Source organism: Mauremys reevesii, linkage group 1 (assembly GCF_016161935.1).
Source record: "Mauremys reevesii isolate NIE-2019 linkage group 1, ASM1616193v1, whole genome shotgun sequence".
NCBI lineage: Eukaryota > Metazoa > Chordata > Testudines > Geoemydidae > Mauremys > Mauremys reevesii.
The window spans coordinates 351,346,525-351,372,842 of NC_052623.1; the positions used below are offsets into that span (position 1 = coordinate 351,346,525).

The following is a 26,318-nucleotide window of genomic DNA, read 5'->3' on the forward strand; positions in this document are numbered from 1 at the left end:
TTGTGTTTGGCTAAAGTATAACTTCCAGACAGGCATTCTGGATTTCAAGATATCAAGAGGTGGAGAATTCCTCACTTCCCTAGGTAGTTTATTCCTGTAGTCTCGAGAATTGGTCAAAAATTTTTTTTTTTAAAAGTGTGTGTATGTGTGTGTGTGCGTGTGGGGGGTGGTGGTTAAATTCAGTTACAATGTTGCCAACATTTATTTTTCAGATCTCAAAATTCAATGAATTTCAGACAGGTTTAACTGACGGGACCTTGAACAAGGACGTTCCCGCTGGAGGAAACACAGTTCATTCTCCTCACCCTGGCTTTTCTGTTTGTCTTGCCGCAATTGCCAGTGACTGAATCACAGATAATTAGAGCTGGAAAAATCAATCACAGTCAGAAACGCCTGTCAATTTTCTGCTGCCATTAGGGCCTGATCCAAACCCCCCTGGAGTCAGTGGGAACGTTTCTACTGACTTCTATAGGCTTTGTGTCAGGGCCTTACTTGTCACTCTCAGGTTTTTTAAGGCTGCCGCTCTTGATTGAAGTCTTTTCACCAAATCCCAATGTTCACAATGAGCAGCAGGCCACAAGAATGATACTCCGGCCATATTCTCCTAGCAGCAGCTGAGTGTAGGCCTGTCATACTAATAGGCATAGGTGTCAGAGGCAGGAAAGACAAGTAAAAGTTGAGTTTTTTTGTCCATCCCTCTGCGAGTGCAGGATTGTACTTTAGGGCCATCTGTCTAGTCACAACTCAATGCTATTCCCAGCCCAGTTTAACTGGACTCCATCCATTTGGGTTTCTAGCACTTCCCTTAGGAGACTATGCCAAAGATCCACACTTTGTGGCTTTGGTTGTTCTCTACAGTAGAGCTTATTATTAGGCCATTTCCTCTTGATATCAGCCAACGTTTTCTTGTGCTGTCTCATCTCTTGACCATTAGTTACATCTGCCTGTGGACTGCTGTGAGTGGCATGTAACCCTTTTGCTGCCCCAAGTGGCGAAGAAAAAAAGAAAAGATAAGCCACGATTGGCGGCACTTCGGCGGCAGCTCAGCTGCACTGCTTCATTCTTCGGCGGCTGATCCTTCCCTCCGAGAGGGACCAAGGGACTTGCTGCCGAAGACCCGGACGTGCCGCCCCTTTCCATTGGCTGCCCTAAGCACCTGCTTCCTGCGCTGGTGCCTGGAGCCAGCCCTGGCTGGCTCTCTGCACCAATGGGGAAAAAGGCCATTATACTTTACAAAATCTATCACTGTTAATGACCAAAATGTGAATTTGTTGCCCTGACCATCTCTCGTTAGGGTAAGAGCCTCCATTTGGGGATGATGGTTAAGATGGTTCAATTAGCCAGCACGGCACTTTTGACAAGCAATCCAATTATCAACCAGCTATCAGCTGGCAAAGCTTCTTTAGATCTTAGCTTTCATGCCTGGGCACCAAACTCTGAATGAGACGAAGAGGTAATCACAGGGGTCAGAGCCTCAGCTTGTCTAAATCAGTGCTGCAGCTCCTTTAAGCTAGTGGAGTGATGCAGGTGTCCAACGGATGAGGATCTGCCCTATGAATTGAATCTGCCCAGGACCAGTGTGGGGCCAGTCCCATCTGCAAGGAAGGAGGCTGTGGTTCCAGGGTTTCTCCTGGGTTTGTATCATCCCTACGCTTCACAGTGTTTGCTAAAGTTTCCACCATTACAGACCTCAAAGTATGGCTGCAATGCTGAGTTACTCAGCCATTTCCCCAACCTACTGCCTGTCCACACACAAATCCCTCTCACCGGGCTAGCTGGGGATACAGGCTACACTACAGTCTGGGTTCCGTTCTCACTCACGCTGCAGTGAGGACTCAGGCTAAATCACTCGAGTGCTGATCGTCTTCCAGTCCCCTCCCACAATCCTCCCATGTGCCCAGAAGAACAGACAAGTTCTCCCACAATTCACTAGGAAAGAATCATAGAGCAGCTCAGCTTACGCAGCACAAGGATCCACAGGAGGTGCTCCAGTAGTCCTAGCAACACAGATGGAGGAGCGCAGCACCAGTGAGGACATGGTCGCTTAGGCAGTGCTTTGTACTGTGGCTGCCACATGTTCAGACCCAGGTGCCAATCCCCCAAGTTAACTCTTCCTTTCCCTTACCTAAACCCACAGGGCCAGGGCTAGGATTTGTCCGGAAGTTTGCCAGAATCCCCCAGGCCTGCCTCGTGACATCTGGTGACATTCAGAGCTCTTTAATTGTCTTGCCTGCAGCATGTGGGTCACACCCATGAAATAGCAACACGTGATCTAGGAACTCTGGGCCCTGAGACGAAGCCAGGAGGGTGGAACATTTCTCCACTGATTCAGCTTTGGATCAAACCCTCAATGGGTAGCTTAAATCCCAGGCCTGAGCGTGACATACCACTCAGGTTGGGTGGTCACAGGCAGCCAGAGAAAAGACATAGGCAAAGGAATCAGGAAAGTAACTCACCTAGATTATAGCAAGGCTCATTCTTCCTTCAGTTAGTGTGTCTTTGTTTTTAATTGTATTTCACATGCACATAAAAAAAATAAATTAAATTGGGGAGGGGGGAGCCAAGACATTTCCTAGGACCGTGGATTACAGGGAAGGTGGGAGTACGGGGGGCACAGGGGCATGGAGAGCAGAGCTCACACATTCACATCACAATTTCGGCACATTTTCAAGGCAAAACCAACCAACCAAAAGCTCAGATACAAAAATAAAAATGAAGCAAAATATAGATTTGTTTAAAATCCTCGGGGGTGGGGGAGAAGAAGGGGGTCGGGGTTTGAAGCTCACAATGCTTCCCACTTCCAATGAGTTTTTCATTCTCGCCAGTTCTCTGAGGTGTTCAAGTTCTTCTTTGACAAATTAAAAAAAAAGTTGAAAAATTCTGTACCGGCAAAAAATTAAAATAATGAAAAGCCTGCAACTCTAAACAGAATCAGGACACGTCTCTTCTTTCTCTTTTTTTTTTTTTTTAACTTCTCTAGCTGTGCAAAATCACACATGTTTCCTTCAATACCTCTTACACACACATATATATATATGTCGCCTTCCCTCCCTTCACATGTGCAAACAAAATCCATCTCTGGGCAGCACAGCTGGCTGCCGGTCACTCATCTCTCTGAAACCAGCTTTTTATCCTTAGATCCGACCAGCCTGCTGAGTAAAAGTCATGGGAATAGGGTCTGTATTTATCATTTGTGGCACTTTGTCAAAACCTTTGGTTTCTTTCATTTTTAATGTATTTTTTAAAAAAGCAATTTGTGTGTGTTTCCTTATCACTGGCTCCCATGGCTCTTTCCACTTCACTGCCATAACCATCTGATCAGGGACACACTGCAACCTAACCAAATTATTAAAACCATGACGTTGCCAACCCAAACCAAAACGTCCCCAGCACTCAGTCCTCTAGCAAGTGTTGAAATGTCCATAAGGTGCGTGACAAGTTGGTCAGTTGACCAACGTAAAAGAAAGCAAGCACAACAAATAGAAATCACACACACACTCACACACAATGCCTGGTATTTAAAAACCAAAATGTGTCCCTAAGCTTTGCTGTTTGAATATAAATCTTGCAACAGCCTCCTTACTACTGTTGAATCATCGTTCATTGGCCATTGTAGAAAGCACTGCCTATGTATTTAAGTGTGTGGATGAATGAAATCAGCTTGATAACTAATTCTTTCCCCTACTCTGCCCACCCTTCAATCCACGGGCAATACCCTGTCACACAGTGCTTTTGCTTTGATAGCAAGTTATATGAACCAGACTGCATCTGACCATCACCTCCCCATCACACTCAACAGATGTCCTCTTCCCTGCATTCTCCAAAGCTTATCCTCTGTGGATGGAAGCAGCTGGCTGCAGTCCACTTCTGTGCATGTTCTTAGCAAGCATTCTTGTTTTCCTTGAGGGACAGGTGCAAACCCATCGCCTCCTTCCATCCTCGCTCAGTGATGTGCCAAATTCGAGGTTTTCTGGTTTGTGCTCTGGGGTCGGTGTCTCTGCCACGCTGAGCTGAGATGGTATCAAAGTGAGCAGTTTGCGATCAAACAAAACGAGGAGAGGACTGGGTCTCTCCTGTGTTTCATTACAAGATGGCTTGGACCTCGGAGATGCAGCTGTTCTGGGGAAGTGGAGTGGACAAGCATCATCTCACATCCATGCCCATTCCAAGACGACCGTGACCTCGGGAGGGAGGGGAGACAAATGAGTGCTGGCACCAGGGACCAGAGGAGCAGGGATATAGTTTGCAGGCACCAGCTGTGCTTTGAAAATGAGTCAATTGTCGGGGAGGGAGATGGGAGTGGGACATGAGGAATGTCTGGGGACAGGAAAGGAGAGCAAGGGGGAGAAGGGTGGCTCGGTGTTTACCGAAAAAACAGTCACTTAGTTTGGAATATTAAAGAAGAAAACTTTGCACTGTTTTTAAGAAAAAGGCCCAATAGGTGTGAGGTCACTTCCCCCCCTGGCAGCGAGGTCACTTCCTCCTGAGAGCAGCCTGAGAGGAAGTTACTGATGATTGTCCCACGGACCTACCCTCACGTTTTGCAGCAAACACCCCACGTCGTTCAACAAAAACCATCTTGTTCCAGCTCAGAAAGAGAAGCAAACAAAAATCCCATAGTAGAACTTATCCATTTCCTGGGCCGTCATGATTTTCAAGGCCAGAATGAAGCGTGCTTCCTTTGTCTTCTCTGGGACGTGGTTGGAAACGGGGTGCTATACACCGCCAGGAGGACACAATTACCACCAATGGGGTACAACTAGGCAGAGAGCATTTTGTTGCAGTTACATGGTTGACAGGACACACCGGGAAAGACTGGGAGGGACACAGATCTGTTTTAAAAATAATAATAAACGTACGAAAAACTGGGCGGGGGGCAAGGTGAGGCCCCCACCTTCCCCCATCCCTGGAGAACAGCTCTCGTTGCTGTTCACCCAGATAGTTAGTGTCCCCAGTTCCACGACGGTCCTGCTCCAATTTCAACCAGGTCCCTGGGGCTTCCCAGATCTGCCTTGAATTCCCACCTGTGGGATTGAGGTTGACCAAAGGCGCTGTAACGGCTCTGCTGGAGAAGGATCCAGGTTCACTCCTGCCCCCGTTGGGATCCCTGGAGGCAGGCTAAGCAAGGGGAGTAGCTTCCCCTTGGCAAGACTCTAATAATACTGAGTTTGTTTCCATGGCCGCTCTGGGGCTATGGGCCCAGGAGGGCAGTTAAAGCAGCATGGCAGAGGCCACCTTCCAGCTTCCCATCTGGATACAGCTGATCTGGTATTTCTAGGGCGAGGGAGGAAGGAGAAGCTGTGAACAAGAGAGCTCCACCTGAATGTCTCGATGTCCCCCAAAGCTGAGATTCCTCCACCACCACTTCCCGGGAATCCTGGGGCTTGGCCTAGAGGTTTGGAGAGAGGAGAGAGAGGAAGAGAGAGAGAGCACTGATCAGGTGACTCTGCTTACACTTGCACTTGGTAAAGATGGTGATCTTGACTGAGGCACGGCTTGGTTTTTCCCTCCCAGGGGTCCCCTGGCAGGCCAGTTCTCAGCTGTCTATGCTCATGAGGGTTATGACTTGTTCAAGTTTGTAGGCGAGTTTCTGTTTCCCGGCCTGGTCATCTTGATCGAGGGCTCCGAGAATCTGCAAAGGAGAGAGAGAAGAGATGGCGTCATTCATTACGAGCAGGCCCACGTCCTGTCTCACAAACGAGGGCCAGGCGGTCTGTAAATGGGATGGGGGAGCCGGGGGGCCAGGCGGTCTGTAAATGAGATGAGGGGAGAGGGGGAGGGGCCAGACGGTTTGTAAATGGGATGAGGGGAGCGGGTGGGCCGGGCGGTCTGTAAATGGGATGGGGAGCGGGGGCCAGGCGGTCTGTAAATGGGATGGGAGGAGCGGGGGGGGCCAGGCGGTCTGTAAATGGGATGAGGGGAGCGGGGGAGGGGCCAGGCGGTCTGTAAATGGGATGGGGGGGAGCGGGGGGGGGCAGGCGGTCTGTAAATGGGATGGGGGGAGCGGGGGGGCCAGGTGGTCTGTAAATGGGATGGGGGGGGGCAGGCGGTCTGTAAATGGGATGGGGGGAATGGGTCAGCTTAGCCCGTGGCCCCACAAGGCAGTTTACCAGGCAGGGAGGGAGGTTCTGACAGGACAGTGATTGTGCAGGCCGAAGCAGCCCCCCTTCCGCATTTAGCAGGGTGCTTTCACTGTCTGTGCTCTAGAAGCTGCTCCCTTGAGAGGGCAGGTTGGCAGAGACACTACACCTCAGGCTGGTGTTGCAATCTGTATCAAAAAGGTGTCACGTGAGGGATCAGATACGAACCGGCGACACGCTGGTGCCGCCAATCACTGCGGGGGGGGGGTGTACACGGTGTGTACAAAGGGTTAGCAACACGGGCTAGAATTATGTTCTTAAAATGTGTTTGGCAAACCAGGTATAAGCCCAGTCTGCCCTAGACAAAGGGATGGGGATTTGCTCGGCTGAGCAGCCTGCTCGTCAGGCAAGTGACAGTGAAGGTCCATTTGCAGAGAAGGTAACCAAAGCCATCAGCCTAGTGAGGGGCGGGCAGAGCCACTGGACTAACACCACCGGGGAGGAACCAGCATGAAGTCTTCAGCAGCCCACATGGCCTCTACAATCACCAGGAGAAAAGGAACTTTATCTGAGAACACATTTCAAAGGCTTCCTGGTCTGTAAAGAGAGTGGGAGCCCACCCCTAAGTTATCCTCCACCTGATGACAAAGGAACCGGGCATTTTGAGATGTGTGAAGGATCCTGGCCAGACAGGCAGGAAAAGACATGAGGTGAGAAACCCTTCTGGGAAGAAGGGAGGCTAATTTGTAAAATCAGGTTTTAGTCTTAGAAGTGTATTTTTACTTTTGGTTGCTTGTAACCCTTCCTTATCTTTATTCCTTATGCTGGGTCCTTTGTTAACTATACTTGTTTTACTTTGCACTAATTGGAGGGGAGCATCTGATTCACCCTCCCAGCCACGGAGGTGAGTGGTGCATACGCTGTAGGCCGGCCCCTCTGCACAGGGGGGAGTCTTAGCCATGTGCACTCACCCTATGCGGCAAGGGGCACTCAGTCAAGGGAAGACAGCCCAGGGACTGTAGGAGACTACAGGGCCCTTAACAGCACAATGCTGGATTTTTGACACGGGTGCTTTTCGAGTACTAAACACTGCCCTTCTCCTGGTGTTGCTGCAAAGGGTTCTCTCACTAGCCCTTTGCATCTGGATACTCAGGTTCTGAAACCAAAACCAATTAGGGGCTTGATCCTGCAGCCGTTCACCAATGAGTAGTTCCAATAGACTTACTCCATTGAGTAAGGGCTGAAAGGTTGGGCTGTAGATCCCAAGTGAAAATGCTGTTAGCCATTTAGTAGTCCCAGTCCTCAGTGGCACACATCGTGACAGCACTGCCCCACAAAGCACACCTGGCCTCTCTCTGCTCAAGAGAAGCTGGAAGGACTTGGAGGTGCATGGGCAGAGCTCTGAACTGGAACAGCAGGGGAGCTGCAGGCTAGGGCTAAGAAGCACTGGCAGAGCAAGGTGGTGCCAGACCCTGGCATAGCAGGTATTACTGAATCATGGAATATCAGGGTTGGAAGGGACCTCAGGAGGTCATCTAGTCCAACCCCCTGCTCAAAGCAGGACCAATCCCCAGACAGATTTTTGCCCCAGATCCCTAAATGGCCCCTTCAAGGGTTGAACTCACAATCCTGGGTTTAGCAGACCAATGCTCAAACCACTGAGCTATCCCTCCCCCTAGGCTCAGGAGGGAGATGCATTGGGGACTCAGGACTGAAGTCACAAGGGATGCTGCAGAGATGTCCCTCGGACTGATTTTGCAGGGAATGCTGCTGAGTACGGTGCATTGGCAGAGCTTTTTGAGGGCTTAGCACTGAAAGGGCATCAGGGGAAGACAGAGCTGCGCCATCAGAGCTGTTAGGAAACTTAATGACCGAAGAGCAGGGGATGTGGGCTGCAGGTTTGGCTAGAAGTGGCCGAGTGAAGCAGTCTGGGGGCACTGCATTCCAAAGGCAGTGTTGTGATGCATGCAGGGCCGGTGCAAGGATGTTTCGCGCCCTAGGTGAAACTTCCACCTTGTGCCCCCCCGCACCCCCCACCCTGAGGCGCCCCCCTCCCCGCGGCAGCTCCCCCCCTCCGCCCTGAGGCACAGCCCCCCATGGCAGCTCCCCACCCTCTGCCCTGAGACACCCCCCCACCCCAGGTCACCCCTGCTCCACGCACGAGCACGAGCACCCCGAGCACACCGTCGCTGCTTCACTTCTCCCGCCTCCCAGGCTTGCCGTGCCTAAGCTGATTGGCGCCACAAGCCTGGGAGGCGGGAGAAGTGAAGCAGCCATGGCATGCTCGGGGAGGAAGCGGGGCAGGGGTAAGCTGGGGCGGGGAGTTCCCCTACATGCCACCCACCACCCCCCCGTACTTGCTGCAGGCGGCCCTCCCCGCTCTCCCCCCGCCTAAATGCCGGCGGCAACCGGGGCGGCCGAAGATCCGGCTGCCGCGGTTGCTGCTGAAGAAAATGGCACCCCCCAAATCCCAGTGCCCTAGGCGACCGCCTAGGTCGCCTAAATGGTTGCACCGGCCCTGGATGCATGGGATGTGGGGAGTAATTTGCAGAGGGCCTGCTGGCTCTAGCCAGTGCAGTTAGCCCCTGTCAAACACCAGGTCCACTCACAAATAGAGCCCTGCACGGATGCGGATATACGTGGAAATAAATTTGTATCTGCGCAGGGCTCTGCTCACAAACACTGAGAGAAGTGAGAGCCCTCTCTCCTGCTCATCTCTGTCTAGATCTGACCGGGGAATGGCTTCTGTTTCTCTAGCGGCTTGAGAGAATTTGTTTCCCCTGCTAATCCCTTGCCTTAGTGCTGGCAGATGTTGGCCATCCGCACCTGTGGTTAAGTCAGCTCTTTTTAATTAGATTGCAGAATTTCCTGCTTGCCTGGTGTAGCTCATGAGACACAGCCGGCTGTAACTAACCCCCCTGCCCGGCCAAAACTCCCCTCATCCCCGCTTTGCACCGTGCTCAGTTGGGCAGCCTGAGTTTATCTGAGCTGAAATCAGCTTCCTTTTGTTTCTGCACCCAGGGCCTCCGGCATGGTGCCGATGGACATTCAGAGACGAGACGGGGCTCCGGGTGCTCTATGGGATACAGAACAGGAAGCAAACACTGGGAAGTAGACCCTGAAGGGCCCAATTCATCCCTGGTGTCACTCCACAGCGAGGCCAGGTGAGAGTGAAATAACAAGGGAGGAGAGCGGGGCGGGTGAGAAGCCTGCACAGTCTGAGTTGCTGCTCCCCGTCCCTCACCCGCACAAGCCCTCTGTTGAAAATAAACCGGACGGGCACCGGTGAGCGATGGGGTTTCTGGCCTGGCCGGCCTGTGCTCTCAGGCAGTCTGGCAGCACGCCCCACTTCCCCTCTCGCTCACCTCCTCGCTGTACTTGCCCACGTAGGAATAGATCTCGGAGAGCGCGCTCATGGTGTTAAACTCGTTCATGTGCATGCGAGACTGCTCCGCCAGGTAGGCGTTCATGTCCTGGTCGCTGATCGCCGGCATTTTGCCGATGTCCGAGTAGTACCTAAGGGGGGAATGGAGAGAGCGACAGGTTTGCTTGGGGAACAGGCGAGGGTCTGGGCTGGCCGGGGCTGCCAGTTAACAACAGGCAGGTGGTATGGAAAAGCTATGTGCGTATTTGCACCATGGGAGCTGGGGCACTTCCTGGGTGTGAAAACACAACAGCCCTCGGAGGGGGTCAGCATCATTCGCCTCATGCTAGAGATGGGCAATCTGAGGCACAGAGAGGAAAAGGAATTTACCCTAAGTGCCCCTAGTGAGTCAAAGGCAGAGCTTGGAAAAGAACCCAGACCTCCTGGCTCCCACCCCTGTGCTCTAACTACTGAACCACTCGCCCCAAGGTAGCATCACCTCCCCTAAGAATCCAAGGTAAATCTTCCCCCATAGCCACAAGGGAATAAGCAGCACCCTCTATCCCCCTGTGATGTTGTGTTCCAAGGGCAGATCTTCAGAGGCACAGATCTGTGCACGCTCGACTGGCACCCACACATCAGGGGTTGTTATTTATGGCAGCACCCACCGTGCGCTCTCATCAGCCTTGGGACTTTGGAGATGGTAGGAGGACATCAGCTCATAGACTCATAGACTTTTAGGTCAGAAGGGATCATTATGATCATCTAGTCTGACCTGCACAACGCAGGCCACAGAATCTCACCCACCCACTCCTGTAACAAACCCCTAACCTATGTCTGAGTTATTGAAATCCTCAAATCGTGGTTTGAAGACCTCAAGGTGCAGAGAATCCTCCAGATAATCAGCTGGGGCCTTAGACAATTATTAATGGTTCTGGGGATTGCCTGCTTCCTCCTAGTGAGCTGGACCATGTAGTCCTGTTTGGTGACAGCACATGTGGAGGGCTCGTCCTGAGAATGGACTCTGCCAACCGCGGCCGGGCTGCAGCTCAGCGGCAGCTTTCTTCTTTGGGGAACGCTTTGTCCTGCCCTCACTGTAAGGTGCTCGGCACGAGGAGTCGAATTGCACTGGCCAAAGCTGCCGCCCATCAGGTAGGTGAGCAGTGGCACTGCCGGTTCTAGGAGAACTGTGCTAAGCAGAAGAGCAGAACTGGGTCCAACCCAAAACCCAGGCTCCAAACAGCCCCCGAGTTCAGCTCTGGAGCTCAGCTCTGCAGCTCTGGCCCAGGTCAGCTGAATCAAAACCACTGTCAGACACAACGTGGGATCAGGCCAGTGCTAAGTGCAGCATGGGGACTGCGGAACCAGACTGCTGGCCAGGGGAATCAGGAGAACCCTATTGCTAGGAGCTGGGGATCTTGTGCTCTCATTATGAGCAGACAGCCCAAGCAACTGCATACAAACCACCCCACCTGCCCCACCTGCCAGGATAAAAGGTGCTGGATACTGATTTAGTACGGGACAGGCAATTTTCTATTTCAATAAGGGATGTCCCATGTGAAACGGGACTGTTGGCAACCCTATGCCACATCCATATCGCCAACTGCACATATGCATGCCCCCAGATGTCCCCCACAGGCTGTACCCCCACGTGCACCCCTGCATGCATCTTCTCTCATCCCAATACCTCAACATAGACAACCCACAGTACACACAACCTATGCCAACTCCATTCACACACCCACATGCATCCACAATCACGTCCACACTCCAACCTTCCCAGCACGTCCCCCCCACAACCCCACTGCACCAAAAATCTACCAGCATCTCCCCTTATTTCCCCCCAGATCGGTCTTATAAACACATGTGCTGGCCCAGCGCAGCAGTGAGCTCCCTGTGCACCCAACCTGCTCATGGGGGGAAATCCCAGCCCCAATGGCAAAACTCCCACCGACGTCCATGGGGCCGGGATTTCACCGCTGGGATTTGGAGCTGCGGGGCTATTGCTGCTGCTACTGCACAGGGCATTGCACACCGGGCTGTCTCTCTTTAAGGAAGTTGCTATTTTCGATGTCCTTCCTCCCCCAGGTACAGCAGGGCTTGGAGGACAAAGTTTGCAGAAGGCAATCCGTCACTGTCACTCGCAGCTGTGCTCTGCTGTCAACTGGTTAATTAGACACCAGCATTTACATTTTTAATTTCTGCAATTTGACATTTTGTGCACAAAAAAACCCTCTCGCCAACGGGATCCACAATTTTATAATTAGGAGGCAGAAAGGACAAGGAGCCAAAATAGCTGACAGGTGTCCTGTAAACAGCTCCGAGCCACCTGCTGAGCCACAGGCCGCCTTCCGTGGCAGGGAAATTGGACTCCGACGTGCTGTATGAGAATCCCTCCATGAGGCAGGCAAGGGAACACCCCTGACTGCGCAGGGTGGAGAGCGGAGTCGTCGCCCACGAAACGGGGCCCTGTTGCTCTCCGGGCAGGGGATGGCCATAAGCTGCAGTGGGAGATCCGGCACGTTGTAGTACCCCCGGCTCCTCCAGGCGGCCACGGTGATTGAGCATTGATTGTGTACGCCTGCCCACATATACTGCTTACACCACTGCGTGGCTCTGAGTTACTATCCCCACTTCACAGAGAGGGGCTGGGACAACGCCGAGGCCACAACAGAGCAAGGACTAGAAGCCAGGTGTCCTGACGCTCAGCTCTGTGCATAGCCTACAGCTTCCAGATCAAGACTCCAGGAGGCCGGGGAGAGGACAGTGCAGTCTCCAAGACCCCTTGGTCTTTTTGATGAGGCTGCCAACAAGAGCACCAAATCAATGGCAACTGTGGTGTTAGTTTCTGTAACAAAGGCACCTGTCCACTGGGAACTGGACTGAGAGCCAGTCCGGAGCCTCCAGGTCTCCTGACTGACAGCCTTGTGCCCCACTCACTGGACTGTACTACCTCAAGTGGAAAGTGATCTTGGCGTGGTACTTGCCTGACGAGCCTTTGCAACCTGCCCTGCCACTTTGATAACTGGCTCCGGAGCCTGATAACACAATTGGGAAGAGTCTGGGTTCAGGCAGAGCATCCCGTAACCTCCTCAGGAGCCAGCTCTGCAGAACTGACTGCAGAAGAAACAGAAGAGCTCAGGGACTCAAACGCCTGCTGCCCATGGCCATGGCTAGTGGGCTCACAGGGGAAATGCTGCCTGGCGAGCCCAAACTGCACACTCAGTCCACGCTCTCCCCACATTTACTGTTGCCCAGTCAGCTTAACTTCAGTACCTGGAAAGATAATGGAGCAAATAACTAGGCAATCAATTTGCAGACACCTAGAAGATAATCAGGTGATAAGTAACCGTCAGCAGGGATTTGTCAAAAACAAATCGTGTCAAACCAACCTGAAAACTTTGACAGGGTAACAAGCCTTGTGGATGGGGGGAAGTGGTTGATGTGGTATATCTTGACTTTAGTAAGGCTTTTGATACTGTCTCGCATGACCTTCTCATAAAGAAACTAGGGAAATACAGCCTAGATGGAGCTACTATAAGGTGGGTGCATAACTGGTTGGAAAACTGTTCCAAGAGAGCAGCTATCAGTAGTTCACAGTCATGCTGGAAGGGCATAATGAGTGGGGTCCCGCAGGGATTGGTTCTGGTTCTGTTCAATATCTTCATCAATGATTTAGATAATGGCATAGAGAGTACACTTATAAAGTTTGTGGACAATACCAAGCTAGGAGGGGTTGCAAGTGTTTTGGAAGATAGGATTAAAATTCAAAATGGTCTGCACAAACTGGAGAAATGGTCTGAAGTAAATAGGATGAAATTCAATAAGGACAAATGCATAGTTAGGAAGGAACAATCAGTTGCACACATACAAAATGGGAAATGACTTCCTAGGAAGGAGCACTGCAAAAGGAGATCTGGGGGTCCTAGTGGATCACAAGGTAAATATGAGTCAACAATGCAAAAATGTTGCAAAAAAAGCAAACATAATTCGGGGAGGTATTAGCAGGAGTATTGTAAGCAAGACACGAGAAGTAATTCTTCCACTCTACTCCGCACTGATTAGGCCTCAACTGGAGTATTGTGTCCAGTTCTGGACGCCACATTTCAGGAAAGATGTGGAGAAACTGGAGGAAATCCAGAGAAGAGCAATAAAAATGATTAAAGGTCTAGAAAAGATGACCTATGGGGGAAGATTGAAAACAATGGGTTTGTTTATCCTGGAGAAGGCTGAGGGGGACATGATAATAATTTTCAAGTACATAGAAGGTTGTTACAAAAAGAAGGGAGAAAATCTGTTCTCTTTAACCTCTGAGGATAGGACAAGAAGCAATGGCCTTAAATTGTAGCAAGGATGGTGTAGGTTGGACATTAGGAGAAACTTCCCGTCAGGGGGGGTTAAGCACTGGAATAAATTGTCTGGGGAGGTTGTGGAATCTCCAACATTGGAGATTTTTAAGAGCAGGTTAGACAAACACCTGTCAGAGATGGTCTAGATAATACTTAGTCCTGCCTTGAGAGGACTGGATACTGGACTAGACAACCTCTCGATGTCTCTTCCAGTCCTATGATTCTATGCTACAGGGTCTCTGCTGCTCCTGCTCAGTGCTCCTGTGTTGCTCTCAAGAGGGGGGCTTTGGGGGCTGGGTAACCTCAGTAATGGTTCTGTTGGAGCATAATCCCATGTTCCTCTGAGTTAAAGCTTCCAGTTAAAGTGCCCAGCTGGCTGAGAAATGAACACGTATTTTGGCACATGGAGGACTCCGTGACTAAGTGCAGTCAGCGCAGCTTGTGGGGAAGAGAGGTGGGGATCAGAGCCCACAGTGCAATGTGAGTGCATTGATTTATGGAACCGAAGAGTTGCCAGTGGAGAGGAGCCCTGCTCTTTATAAATATTCCATGGGCGCCCTCCCACTGGGCGAAATGAGAGAGCACTGGGATTACATCACGTTCAAAATCAATAAGGCCTTTGGTGAGAAGCCACAGCACACTATGTAAACGGGCCCGGCTTCAGAACCAGTCTGAACCTTCCCTTGCCCTCCAGTTAATAGCGTCATCAGAACGGTTGGTTGGGAGGGGAAATGTGGCCTGGCAAGCCCAAACCGCACACTCAGCCCAGGCTCTCCCCCACATTTACCGGTGCTCTACCAGTAGCGTGGCTCCCTTACTTGTGGGAGCTGGGAAACACCCCACACTGGCTAGCGACAGCTATTGCAGAGTGGAACAAGTCCCAGACTTTGAGTGTGAAGCTTCGTTTCTGAGGGGCAGGGCTTTGAGGCAGGGATTCCTGGGTTCTGATCCCAGCTCTCATGCTATCTAACTTTGGGCAAATCACCTGGCCTCAGGTTGCCCTTCAGTAAAATGGGGACAGCAATGCTGTATCCATCTCACTGGGGAGTTGTGAGAATTCGCTGGTTAACGTTCAGCAGGGCCTTGAAGATGGAAAATGCTATACAAATGTTAATGGTCAGATTGTAGTATTTCGCCACTTGCCTCCATAGGAGCCAGTGTGGAGCCACAGTGTCCACTGGGGAGGGGTGTCTCAGTGAGGTGCAGGCCAAGGGACAGGTGTACCGAACACGCTGTGCTGCTCTGCAGGCCAGTGTGGCAGGAAAACTGGGTCGTGGCATGACTGGGATGAACTGACGGTGCACTTCCTGCACGCCCCCTCAGTGCAGGGATTGCATCTGTGGTCACAGACTGAGAACCCAGGAGTCCCCTGGCCCTCAGCACCTCCATGTGAGGGGCTCTCCCAGCCTGGCCTTGTGGTATTTTAACATGACCCTAGGCAATGCCTCCAGTAGACCAGGAGCGTCAACTGCTCCTCCTGTAGGCAGCGACCCCCAGCAAATGCCACTAAAAGGTTGTTGGCATAGATGGGCCCCTCTCTCCTCCCAGGCATGGGGCAGTAACAATGCTGCCCACAGGTGACGGTGTCTCCCACAGGCAGTCTCTGCTCAAGAGGGGCTGCCCCCCCCGACAATGTCTCCCCCCCACCACCAGGCAATCTTAGAAGAGTCCTTCCACACAAAGCTGCTCACCGTTGGCCCCTCACAGTGAGTGGATCCAAGATGGCGGCTGGCCATGAGCAGCCACTGCAGGACCTCACACAGCCCTGCACTTTGTCCCCCTACCAGTTTTCCAGTGAATTGTAACCCTCTCCCAGGTGCCGGGTTGAGCGCTCTAGAGACTGATGCCCTCTGTGTGTGCAGAACAGGCTCTGCTGAGGCGGCCCAGGTGCAAGCTAACCCCACCCTGCTCCCTGTGAATGTGCCTCAGATCTAACCTGGAGGGGGCTGCAGTTCAGGCTTCCCCACTGAGACTGCCAAGAAGGGGGCCTGGTGTTCAAATTGGTGGTGGTGCATTTTGAGAGGTGGACACTGGACCAACTACAAACCGGACTGAGAACCAGCAACAGGCCACTGTGCATCCAGCCAAACGCAACTGGAGCTGGTCGGGAATTTGACGCCGAAGCACTTGTCTGTCCATGCTTTAAATAAGGGGAAAGGCTCCTGTGAGAAATACCCATGAAGAGGAGAAATATATTGCTGAGAAGAAATACATCGCTGAGGAGCCTAGTGCTTTTGGTGAAAAATGTTGATTTGTCAAAACTGAAAAGCTTTGATTCCTGGTCGGTTTCAATGAATCGCCCAACTCGAAAAAATGTTGAAAAAAAAAAACATTTCAAAATTGTCAAAATGCGTCATGTGGACACTTTCTCAATGAAAAACTCCAGTTTTCGGATTCAAAGCTTTTTGTTTAGAAACGTCAGCTAAGTAGACTAAAAAAGAGTTAGAAAAGATTGAAATCAAAACAAACGTTTTGAAATTCTCAAAATGAGACGTTTCGATTGACCCAAACGAATCTTTTTTCTGGTGTTTCAGCGTGTGAACATTTTCAAGACTTTGAAGTTTGGTCCCGATTCAAGACAGGGAAAAAATGTTAAACTCTCAAGAATATTTGAGGGACAAGAAAACAGTTTCCTGGCCAGCTCTAATCACACCAATTTTTAGCCCCTGCTTCCCTGCCTGGAGCTTGTAGTGATATCCTAGATCAGAGGTCGGCAACCTTTCAGAAGTGCTGTGCCGAGTCTTCATTTGTTCACTCTAATTTAAGGTTTCGTGTGTCAGTCATACATTTTAACGTTTTTAGAAGGTCTCTTTCTATAAGTCTATAATATATAACTAAACTATTGTTGTATGTAAAGTAAATAAGGTTTTTAAAATGTTTAAGAAGCTTAATTTAAAATTAAATAAAATGCAGAGCCCTCCGGACCAGTGGCCAGGACCCAGGCAGTGTGAGTGCCACTGAAAATCAGCTCGCGTGCCGCCTTCGGCACCCGTGCCATAGGTTGCCTACCCCGTCCTAGATTTTCAGTAGGGAGCTAGTGGAGAGGAGCTTCTAGCAGGGAGGATGCCAGGCTGCCTATCTCACCATGTGAATCCCCCTCAGCCAGACTTGGTCCTCCTGCACTGTATACGGAGTAGCCTCTCTGCAGCGCTCGTGAAGTGCTTGGAAGCCAACAACTGTTTAGTGTTACAAGGACGTGTACCTGCTCCAGTACTTGTGTCACACCCCTTCCTGTGCTGCTACCTTCTCCTTCACTTCTGTCTCTCTTCCACATCATAACCCAGGTGCTCTGTACAGCTGGGTGACAGCCCAACCGAGGTGGCACTTGAGTGGCACTCCAGATACCAAGCTCAAGTGCCTATGATGGCATGACAGTTCAATTTACAGCAAGCCAGCTCCAGCAGCCTGCTAGGATTGGGAGCTCTGCAGCTCGAGTCTCCTCTGTTATTCCAGATCAGTCATCCCTGCAGAAAGGCGGAGACAGCAGAGAGGGGAGATTGGGAGGCAGAAGATGGCATCTCCTACAGCTCCAGCGCTGCCCGTTTTGTGTGTCTTCCCTTCTTCTCTCCGGTGGCTAGCGACCCATGTAGGTGGGCGTGACTGTGCTGCACAACGGAACGAGTTCAGCTCATGGGGGGTTGCCTGGGCACTTCCCAAGCCCTCCGTTAGCACCAGTCATTCTCTGGGATTAATCAGAGATAAATCACCTTGCTCACTTCTCCCGCATCCAGCAACACTCCTGTGCAGAAATCTCTGCTCACTGCTACAATTGGAGTTGCAGCTAGCAAGGGATGTGAAAGGTAACAAGAAGGGTTTCTATGGGTATGTTAGCATCAAGAAGAAGGTCAGGGAAAGTGTGGGACCCTTACCGAATGGGGAAGGCAACCTAGTGACAGATGATGTGGAAAAATCTGAAGTACTCAATGCTTTTTTTTTGCCTTGCTCTTCACAGATAAGGTCAGCTCCCAGACTGCTGCACTAGGCAGCACTGTATGGGGAGGAGGTGACCAGCCCTCAGTGGTGAAAGAACAGGTTAAGGACTATTTAGAAAAGCTGGACATGCACAAGTCCATGGGTCCAGATCTAATGCATCCGAGGGTGCTGAGGGAGATGGCTAATGTGATTGCAGAGCCTTGGCCATTATCTTTGAAAATGTGCGGTGATCAGAGGAGGTCCCAGACAATTGGAAAAAGGCAAATATAGTGACCATCTTTTAAAAAGTGAAGAAGGAGAATCCGGGGAACTACAGACCAGTCAGCTTCACCTCAGTCCCAGGAAAATCATGGAGCAGGTCCTCAAGGAATCCATTTTGAAGCACTTGGAGGAGAGGAAGGTGATCAGAAACAGTCAACATGGATTCACCAACGGCTAGTCGTGCCTGACCAACCTGATTGCCTTCTATGATGAGATAACTGGCTCTGTGGATATAGGGAAAGTGGTGGATATGATATACCTTGACGAAGGCAAAGCTTTTGATATGGTCTCCCACAGCATTCTTGCCAGCAAGTTAAAGAAGTGTAGATTGCATGAATGGACTATAAGGTAGATAGAAAGCTGGCTAGATCATCGGGTTCAATGGGTAGTGATCAATGGCTTGATGTCTAGTTGGCAGCCGGTAGCAAGCAGAGTGCCCCAGGGGTCAGTTCCGGGGCTGGTTTTGTTCAACATCTCCATTAATGATCTGGATGATGGGATGGACTGCACCCTCAGCAAGTTTGCGGATGACACTGAGCTGGGGGGAGAGGTAGATATGCTGGAGGGTAGGGATAGGGTCCAGAGTGACCTAGATAAATTGGAGGATTGGACCAAAAGAAATCTGATGAGGTTCAACAAGGACAAGTGCAGAGTCCTGCACTTAGGAAGGAAGAATCCCATGCACTGCTACAGGCTGGGGCCCGACTGGCTAAGCGGCAGTTCTGCAGAAAAGAACCTGGGGATTACAGTGGACGAGAAGCTGGATATGAGTCAGCAATGTGCCCTCGTTGCCAAGAAGGCTAACGATGTATTCGGCTGCATTAGTAGGAGCATTGCCAGCAGATCGAGGGAAGTAATTATTCCCCTCTATTCAGCACTGGTGAGGTCACACCTGGAGTACTGCATCCAGTCTGGGTCCCACCACTATAGAAGGGATATGGACAAATTGGAGACTGTCCAGCAGAGGGCAACAAAAATGATTAGGCGGCTGGGGCACATGACTTAGGAGGAGAGGCTGAGGGAACTTGGCTTATTCAGTCTGCAGAAGAGAAGAGTGAGGGGGGATTTGATAGCAGCCTTCAACTACCTGAAGGGGAGTTCCGAAGAGGATGGAGCTTGGCTGTTCTCAGTGGTGGCAGATGACAGAACAAGGCGCAATGGTCTCAAGTTGCAGTGGGGGCATTGGGGGTTTCTAGGTTTATCCAACCTTGTTTTTTATTAGGAAAAACTATTTCACTAGGAGGGTGGTGAAGCACTGGAATGGGTTACCTAGGGAGGTGGTGGAATCTTCATCCTTAGACGTTTTTAAGGCCCGGTTTGACAAAGCTCAGGCTGGGATGATTTAGTTGGGGTTGGTCCTGCTTTGAGCAGGGGGTTGGACTAGATACCTCCTGAGATCTCTTCCAGCCCTAATAGTCTATGGTTCTATTTTAATTTTCATAGTTGTAGGAAATTCAGGTTGGAGTTAGGGCAATGCTGACAGCGGGGCCCAAGACACCCACACACCGGGAGGTGGGGGGAAGGGAGGCTGTGGGCCTGGCACAGCAAAGCTGAGACCCCTGGCCAGGGCTGTGAGTAGGGGGATGAGCTCCCGGCCGAGGGGGAGGCCACCCCACTGCTGAATGGCTTCTGCCTGGCGATGACCCCTGTGCTCCGGCTGGTGAATGAGCGAGCAGTGAGCGAGCCATGAGAGCAGGGCTGCTGCTGCAGGCTGGTGACACTGGATCCCTGCAGGCATGAGGTGTGGGCAGTAGCAGAGCAGAGACACCCCAGCTGAGGGGGAGGCCATCCCACTGCTGAACAGCTCCTCCTGGGGATGGCCCCCGCACGCTCGGCCGGTGAATGAGTGGGGCTATGACAGTGGGGCTGCAGAGGGTGCCCTGCAGGGTGCTGGTAGTGTGGGGGAGGCTGCGTGTGGCAATTGTTCTCAATGGATATTCTTCTTAATCGCTTTCGATATGTCAGGTGAAATTGACATTTACTAGTAATGCGTTTACTTTACTGCCTCCAACCTGTATGACCCACTGGATCATTCCTTGGCCGATGCGTCTCAGTTAACCCTGCCCCTCCGCCCCACAAATGCTGTGCAGAACAAGTAGCTTCCACAGGAAGGTGCGACAGGCTGGAGGGGAGAGGATGCAGAACCCTTCCCTGCTTTAGGCATTTGGAGACGCAGTCCTTGGTGGATGAAACTAGACATGGGTGTGTGAATCTAATTGAACAAAGCATCCCCAGTGGACCAATCCAAGTGCTCCTGGCTGCCTGCCCTGAGAACTCCACCTGCTGTTCCCCATCCCTCATAGCTACCTCCAGCACTCTCTGGCCAAGCCTTCCACCCTCATGGGTCCAACCTTGGTGGGTCCATGGACCCTCTCCCACCTTATGGCTCAGACCCTCCTCTGTCCACCCCTGCATACACTCTGGCTTATCTACCCATGCTCATCACCATGGCAGTGCAGCAGCTGGGCCCTAACGGTTTTCTCAACTGAGAAATCAGTTTTTGGAGAGGCTTTTAAACCATGTACCCTACAACCAAACTAGGCTGGCCGTTACAGAACCCACCAGTTTCGCTTTCTCCCATCGCAGTCCGACCATAGCTAGGTGAGTTCTTAGCACCTATATGTTTCTTAGCCCTGGTCTACACTAGGGGGCGGGGAATTGATCTAAGTTACTCAACTTCAGCTACGTGAATAACGTCACTGAAGTCGATGTACTTAGATGGTCTTATCGCGGTGAGTCGACTGCTGCCGCTCCCCCGTCGACTCTGCCTGCGCCTCTCGCTGAGCGGGAGTACAGGAGTCGAGGGCAGAGCGCTCAGGGATCAATTTATTGAGTCTAGACTAGACACAATAAATCAATCCCTGCTGGATCCATTGCTGTCTGCCGATCTGGCCGGTAGTGAAGACATACCCTTAGGAACCGATTGATGTAGTATCCAAGCCCATCAGAAATTCATGTAGTAGAGAATCCTGGTAGGCGAAATGGCCACGTCCTTACTGAGTCTTTACTCAGTTTTCACTTAGCCCTTACGCAGCCAAGCAAGGGCCAGGTAAAACTGGAGGAACAGCTGACTTTGTGGTACAGCTCAGAAATTTCCCACCATTGTAGCTAGCCCCTTGAACAAAAGCAGGGCTGGCTCGTATGACTGGGCACTTCTGATCGGTGCTGGGTGGAGTGTATCAGACCTGCTGGTGGGCATCTCACTCATTCTTAGCAAAGGGAGAGAAATTACTCTCCTCCCTTCCTCATGCTCCCTGTCCCCTTAGGAGAAAGAGCTTTACAATTAATTATCTCTTGAAAGAAAACGAGCCAAATCAGCCAGGGGAATAAACCTGGCCCCTTTGCTTATGCCTGTGGCATTGCACTGGGCATCATAAACCCTGTTTTATGGGACCTGTTTCACAAGGCTGCAGAATTACAGCAGCGCCCTGCCCATGCTGTCACTGTCTGCACCCAGTCACTCATTAACTCATCAAGGGAGAAGAGACCAACTCTGGTGCGGCCCTTAGCGCTGATCTCTTCCAGGGAGCCCTGGGCCTGGCTAGTGGAGCTAATCGCCTACCTCCGGATTTTTTTGTTGTTGTCGTTGCTGGTTTGGGATCGTGCTCATTAATAATCGTTTTAGCATCTGAGCAGCCTGTAACAAATCCATGTGCTGCAGACGGCAAACGCAATTACAGAAATAACATAATTAGGGTTATGCAATAGCATTCCGAATCCTGCACACTGCGAAGGAAGAAGCATGCAAATGGGAGTTCGGTATCTGACAGACCTGGCACTGGTAGATCAGAGACGGTCTGGAGAAAAGCTTGGTAATGAACTAGCAGCAAATTGGAGCAATTCAAGCCCATGAAGTTGTTTCATCTGTTGAATCATACGCAGATGGACTAAGGGGTTGTTTTGGTCGGCTGATAGGCATCACAGCTGCTTAAGTTTATGTATTAGCTCTCTCAGCTGGGTACCCCCACAAGCCTCTGTTACACCAAATTGGTCTGATTGCAGAGAGAGCCTAGGTTCAAGGCAGGAATCTCAGCATCTAATTGGGGTATGAAATATTTAGTCTTATAGTTGAACAGATGGCCCTGACTCCAAATGAAGCTCAACTCACCCATTCTTCAGATCAAGAGATCTGCTATTAATGGCTTGTAACTAGTGTTCTACCTTTGCAGGCAGCCTCTTGTGTCTTGATTTTATGGCTTTTTCTGCTCCTTACCCTCTCCGAGGGGAACTGGTGGGGCTGTTGTGCCAAAGGCTAGTAAGTCTTCAGCCAGCCTTGCTGTAAAGGCAGCTAATCCTACAGTGAATGCCCCAACCTCCGCAAGGCAGGGGAAAGGAACTAACATCTGCTCATTAAAGACCCTTTGAGGGCCATATATTGTACCCTTGCAAATACAGTCTGCCTCCCCTTTCCACTGTCCCATCTCAGCTGCCTGCCCATGCTCCCATCTCCACTGCTCCCCCAGCACCTCTCAGCTCCCTGCTCTGCCCAGCCCAGCCCAGCCCAGCCCACACACGCTTCCTGCAGGCATCCTACAGTCCAGAGCCAATGAGCATTTGAGGAGGTCTGCAAAAGGGAAGAAGTGGGGCTAGGAAGGACGGGACAGGCAGCACAGGGATGCACCCCCTTCCAGCCTGCCGCTGAATAGATGAATCGAGTGATTTAATTTTAAGTGGCTCCCACTCTCTGTTCTCATGTTGCGATCTGTGATGAAAAGATTAGATGTTTCTAACTGGTGAGCATCGCTTCCTTAAAGTGGATCTCAGCTCATCTGAATAACGCCAGCCTTCTGCTGGAGGCAGCACGGCCTAGTGGGTATAGCACTGGACTGGAACTTAGAAGAAATAGGTTCTAGTCCCTGTTCTGCCACTCGCCTGCTTGTTGATCTTTGGCAAGTCACTTCCCCACTTCATGCCTCAGTTTTCCCATCTGTAACAATGGCACTAATGATACTGACCTCCTTTGAGCTCTACAGGTGACAAGAGCTGGTTATTATTATTATTTCTATTGACAAGACCCCTTCCTAGTGATCAGTTACATTTTGAGCCTCCTCTGTGCCAGAGGGGCTAGAAACTCACTGTTGTTTAAAGTGGAAGCTGAAATTTCCAGCAGTCCTTTGATCTCTCTTCTGAACTCCTTGGAGTTGGTGAACCACCCTGATGTTACTATTTAAAGTCTCGATATTTTTTTATAATTAGAGTTTATTCCGCGAATAAGTTTTTGTTGCACTAGGTCAGTCCATTTCATAACTAGCTCTCTTTTCTGGCTGTAAAATGGCCAGAAGAGGTTAGCCAGCTTTTCAAACTCTGTTGAACACCTGGATTTTAGGGTATCATAATTCAGGAACCCCTTGTCCAGTTCACTTCAAACATAGCAGAAAAATTGTCTCCTGGCCCCAGACTCAATCCACCAAGGTTGAGACTTAAATTTCTTTGATGGCAGAATTTGGAAGGGGTAAGAGTGTGTCTAAAATAAAGCTCATAAATGTCGCTTCACCATGTACTCAGAGTAGTTACTGCTACTGCACAGTAAGAGCCTGCGGAGGAGCATCAGGGTGAGAGGGAAGCACCTGATCTTTTCTTTGTGCCACCACTTGTATCTTAAATGCTTAATGCGATGCCTGGGCATAAGCTGGAAACGTACAGTGGCTTTTGGTCTTTTGTCCCACTACCCTCTTTTGGGTCCCTGCGTTCCTGCCTTCATGCCACAGGCTTCTGTACGGCAACGATTTATTGATCGTGACGAATGCAATTAAGCCGTGTTAATGAAGTTCAAACAAGTGTTATCATAAATTTGGCAGCGTGGAGAGAAACGAAAGGTCAGCCGCAGCCCTTTGTCATATTTCCAGCGCTAGTGAATACTAATGAGCCGGTCCCAGCCAGAACACATTCCCCTTCTCAGTGCTCTGGGATTACGTTAAGTGCTCCCAAATCCCCAGGATTTCTAGGCTCAAAGGGGCAATATTGGCACTGAAGCAAACTTGAACAGGTTCTGATCTCAGCTGCGCTGATGTAAATCCAGGGTGACTCCAGTGAAGCCTATGGCCTTACACCAGTGTAGGTGAGATCGGCAACAGGCCCACTCTCTCCTCTGTCCTTTCCCCTCTGTCCGGCTGCAGAGCAAGGAAGAGCTCCAATCAGACAACAGCGGCACATCTTGGGTCTTGAAAAGCCACCTGTCCCTCTAGAACCACCGGTTGAGTGTTGCTGGTACACACACACATACCTGGTTGTCTCTTCCTGTGTTCTCCATCTCATTCTCCTGCCCCATCCTACCTTCACCTTTTGTGCCAGAGATGCCCAAGCTCTGGCTGGCTCTAGCTAGTTTTCGCTGCATGTTTTCACCCAGAGGTGGCCTCAGCTACAGAGACTGAATCCAGAACTCAGCTCTTCCAAATCTCAGGGCTGTTCAGATCGGGGTTCTGGTTAGAGCTCAGCTCCACGTCCAGCAGCACTGAAACCTAGAAGTCCATTTAAACCATGGGCCCAGAAGAGCAAGCTGGGAATATGTCAGGGTCTGAACCTGCTTTTGTTCCCCCCCCATCCTGCACCCACAGCCCAAGCTCTGCCTGGGTAGTATTTTGCTTGGGTGCTCATCCATACCCAGCACTTACTTTCACCTGGTGCTGCTGGATGTTCTGCTTGAAACATGTACCATGTATTCCTGGGGGAATTCTGTGCCACTGTGCATGCGCATAATTCATGTGCCATGGATACTTTTAATTGTTTCCGCAGAAAATAGCTTTTGCTGGGAAGTTGCTGCAGTCCTGTCTTTTGCCCACCAGAGGGCACTGTGGCACTAGAACAGAGCAGCCACTCCCGGCCAGCCCCAGCTACCAGAGGGAAGAGAAAGAACCTGCAGTGCCTTCTTCACAGCACCTGTCAGGCCAGGTCAGAAGACAGACAGTGAGAGGCACATGGGGCTGCTGGGAGTGTGTGTCACAGATGGGTTCATACGAGCTAGTGCGGATAGACTGGGCTGGAGCTGAATGGGAGCAGAGGCACAGGGTCACAGGGGGATAGGGTGTGGGGCCACATGAGGATGGAGGAGGGGGTGCAGGGCCACATGGGGGAAGGGGGGTGGCTGAGTGGGAGCACAGAGATACATGGGGTTGGGGGGTGGAGGGACACATGGGGACAGGTGGAGGGGACTGACTGAGGGGGTGCAGGGCCACATGGGGATGGGGGGAGTGGGTGTCTGAGTGGGGATGGAGGGACACAGGCAGATGTGCCTGACTGAATGGGAAAGGCTGTGGGTCAGCCAGGGGCTGCATGGAGGAAGCTCCCTAACAATCCCTCCCCGTCGTCCCAAAAAACCTATTCCATACTTTTCCCAACCATACCCAACAACCCTCCAAATTCACTCCCAGGCTCCTTTCCAGCAATTACTTCCCTCTTCCTCAGCTCCTCCGTTGCCCCTGACTCCCCCAAGCCGTTGCACTGCTTCTGAGGGGTGTGGGAAATATGGTTCTGTATTGTAGTGTAAATGAATTAGCACTCAGCGTTCTGTATTAATATGCCTAGTAAGGAATCTGTCAAAAAACATTTCCTGAATCTTTTTTGCTGTCTGTATTGTTATAGACATACTTGCTGACGGGTATTTTGAAATAAATTACTACAATAATTGAAACTGGTGGATTATATTGTGTTGTTTTGACAAATAAAAATATGCAGAATGTTTAATTTTTTGGCGCGGAGTTTGTAATTTTTTGACGCAGAATTCCCCCAGGAGTAACCATGGCCGCTGACCCTGCTTTCATGTCTTTTGAGCACCCTTACATACTCCAAGCAGAGAAACCAGCAGCTACAAGTAGCTGGCTTGGAGCACGGGGGTGTCTGGGATGGGCTAGCTAAGTCAGCATTAATTTTAGATAGATGCATACTAGGACAGATACCTTGCTTTTGCTCCAGAGTTCCTCCAGATAGATATTGTCACCAAGCACCCGTGCACAATCACTGTTAGCTCTAATGTTCCTACACAGGACAATTCATCTGATTTCAGGTTCCTTCTTGCAAACTCCTTAGCAACTCAGAAACTCTCTGGCTGTGACTCCCTGTCTTTAAAACCCAACTGTCTTGAGTGACGATCCTGTCAGCTGACGATGACTATTGCATTAACTGGAATAACTCACACCCTACCTGGCTGTAAAAAAGTAGCAAGGAATTCATTAGCAGTTGGGTGCAAATCCGTCCTATCTTCCATCCTTAACACACCCATCACCCTAGGATCTAGGCACCGCTTGCTGGTTTCTCTGAAATGGAAGCAACAATCATCCTCATTCCAGGTGCATTGTGCATCTCAGAGCCAGGCACTTGCATTTCAGGAAAGACAAG

The 26,318-nt window shown here is 50.8% G+C and overlaps 1 protein-coding gene across 5 annotated transcripts in view; it reads right to left on the minus strand.

Annotated features, from left to right (window-relative positions):
• Positions 1-1,136: 1,136 nt before the first annotated feature.
• Positions 1,137-26,318, minus strand: part of PLXNA4 (plexin A4) — a 625,415-nt gene continuing 600,233 nt past the window's right edge. For 3 of the 5 annotated variants that reach the window (XM_039519674.1, XM_039519675.1, XM_039519676.1), the window contains exons 31-32: positions 9,446-9,596; positions 1,143-5,632 (exon numbers count right to left, since the gene is read on the minus strand). In XM_039519674.1, coding sequence (XP_039375608.1) covers positions 5,537-5,632; positions 9,446-9,596 — 247 coding nt within the window. In that variant the 3' untranslated portion in view covers positions 1,143-5,536. Of the gene's footprint in view, positions 5,633-9,445; positions 9,597-26,318 lie in introns of all 5 variants that reach the window. The other 2 variants (XM_039519677.1, XM_039519678.1) reach the window with 1 other exon arrangement.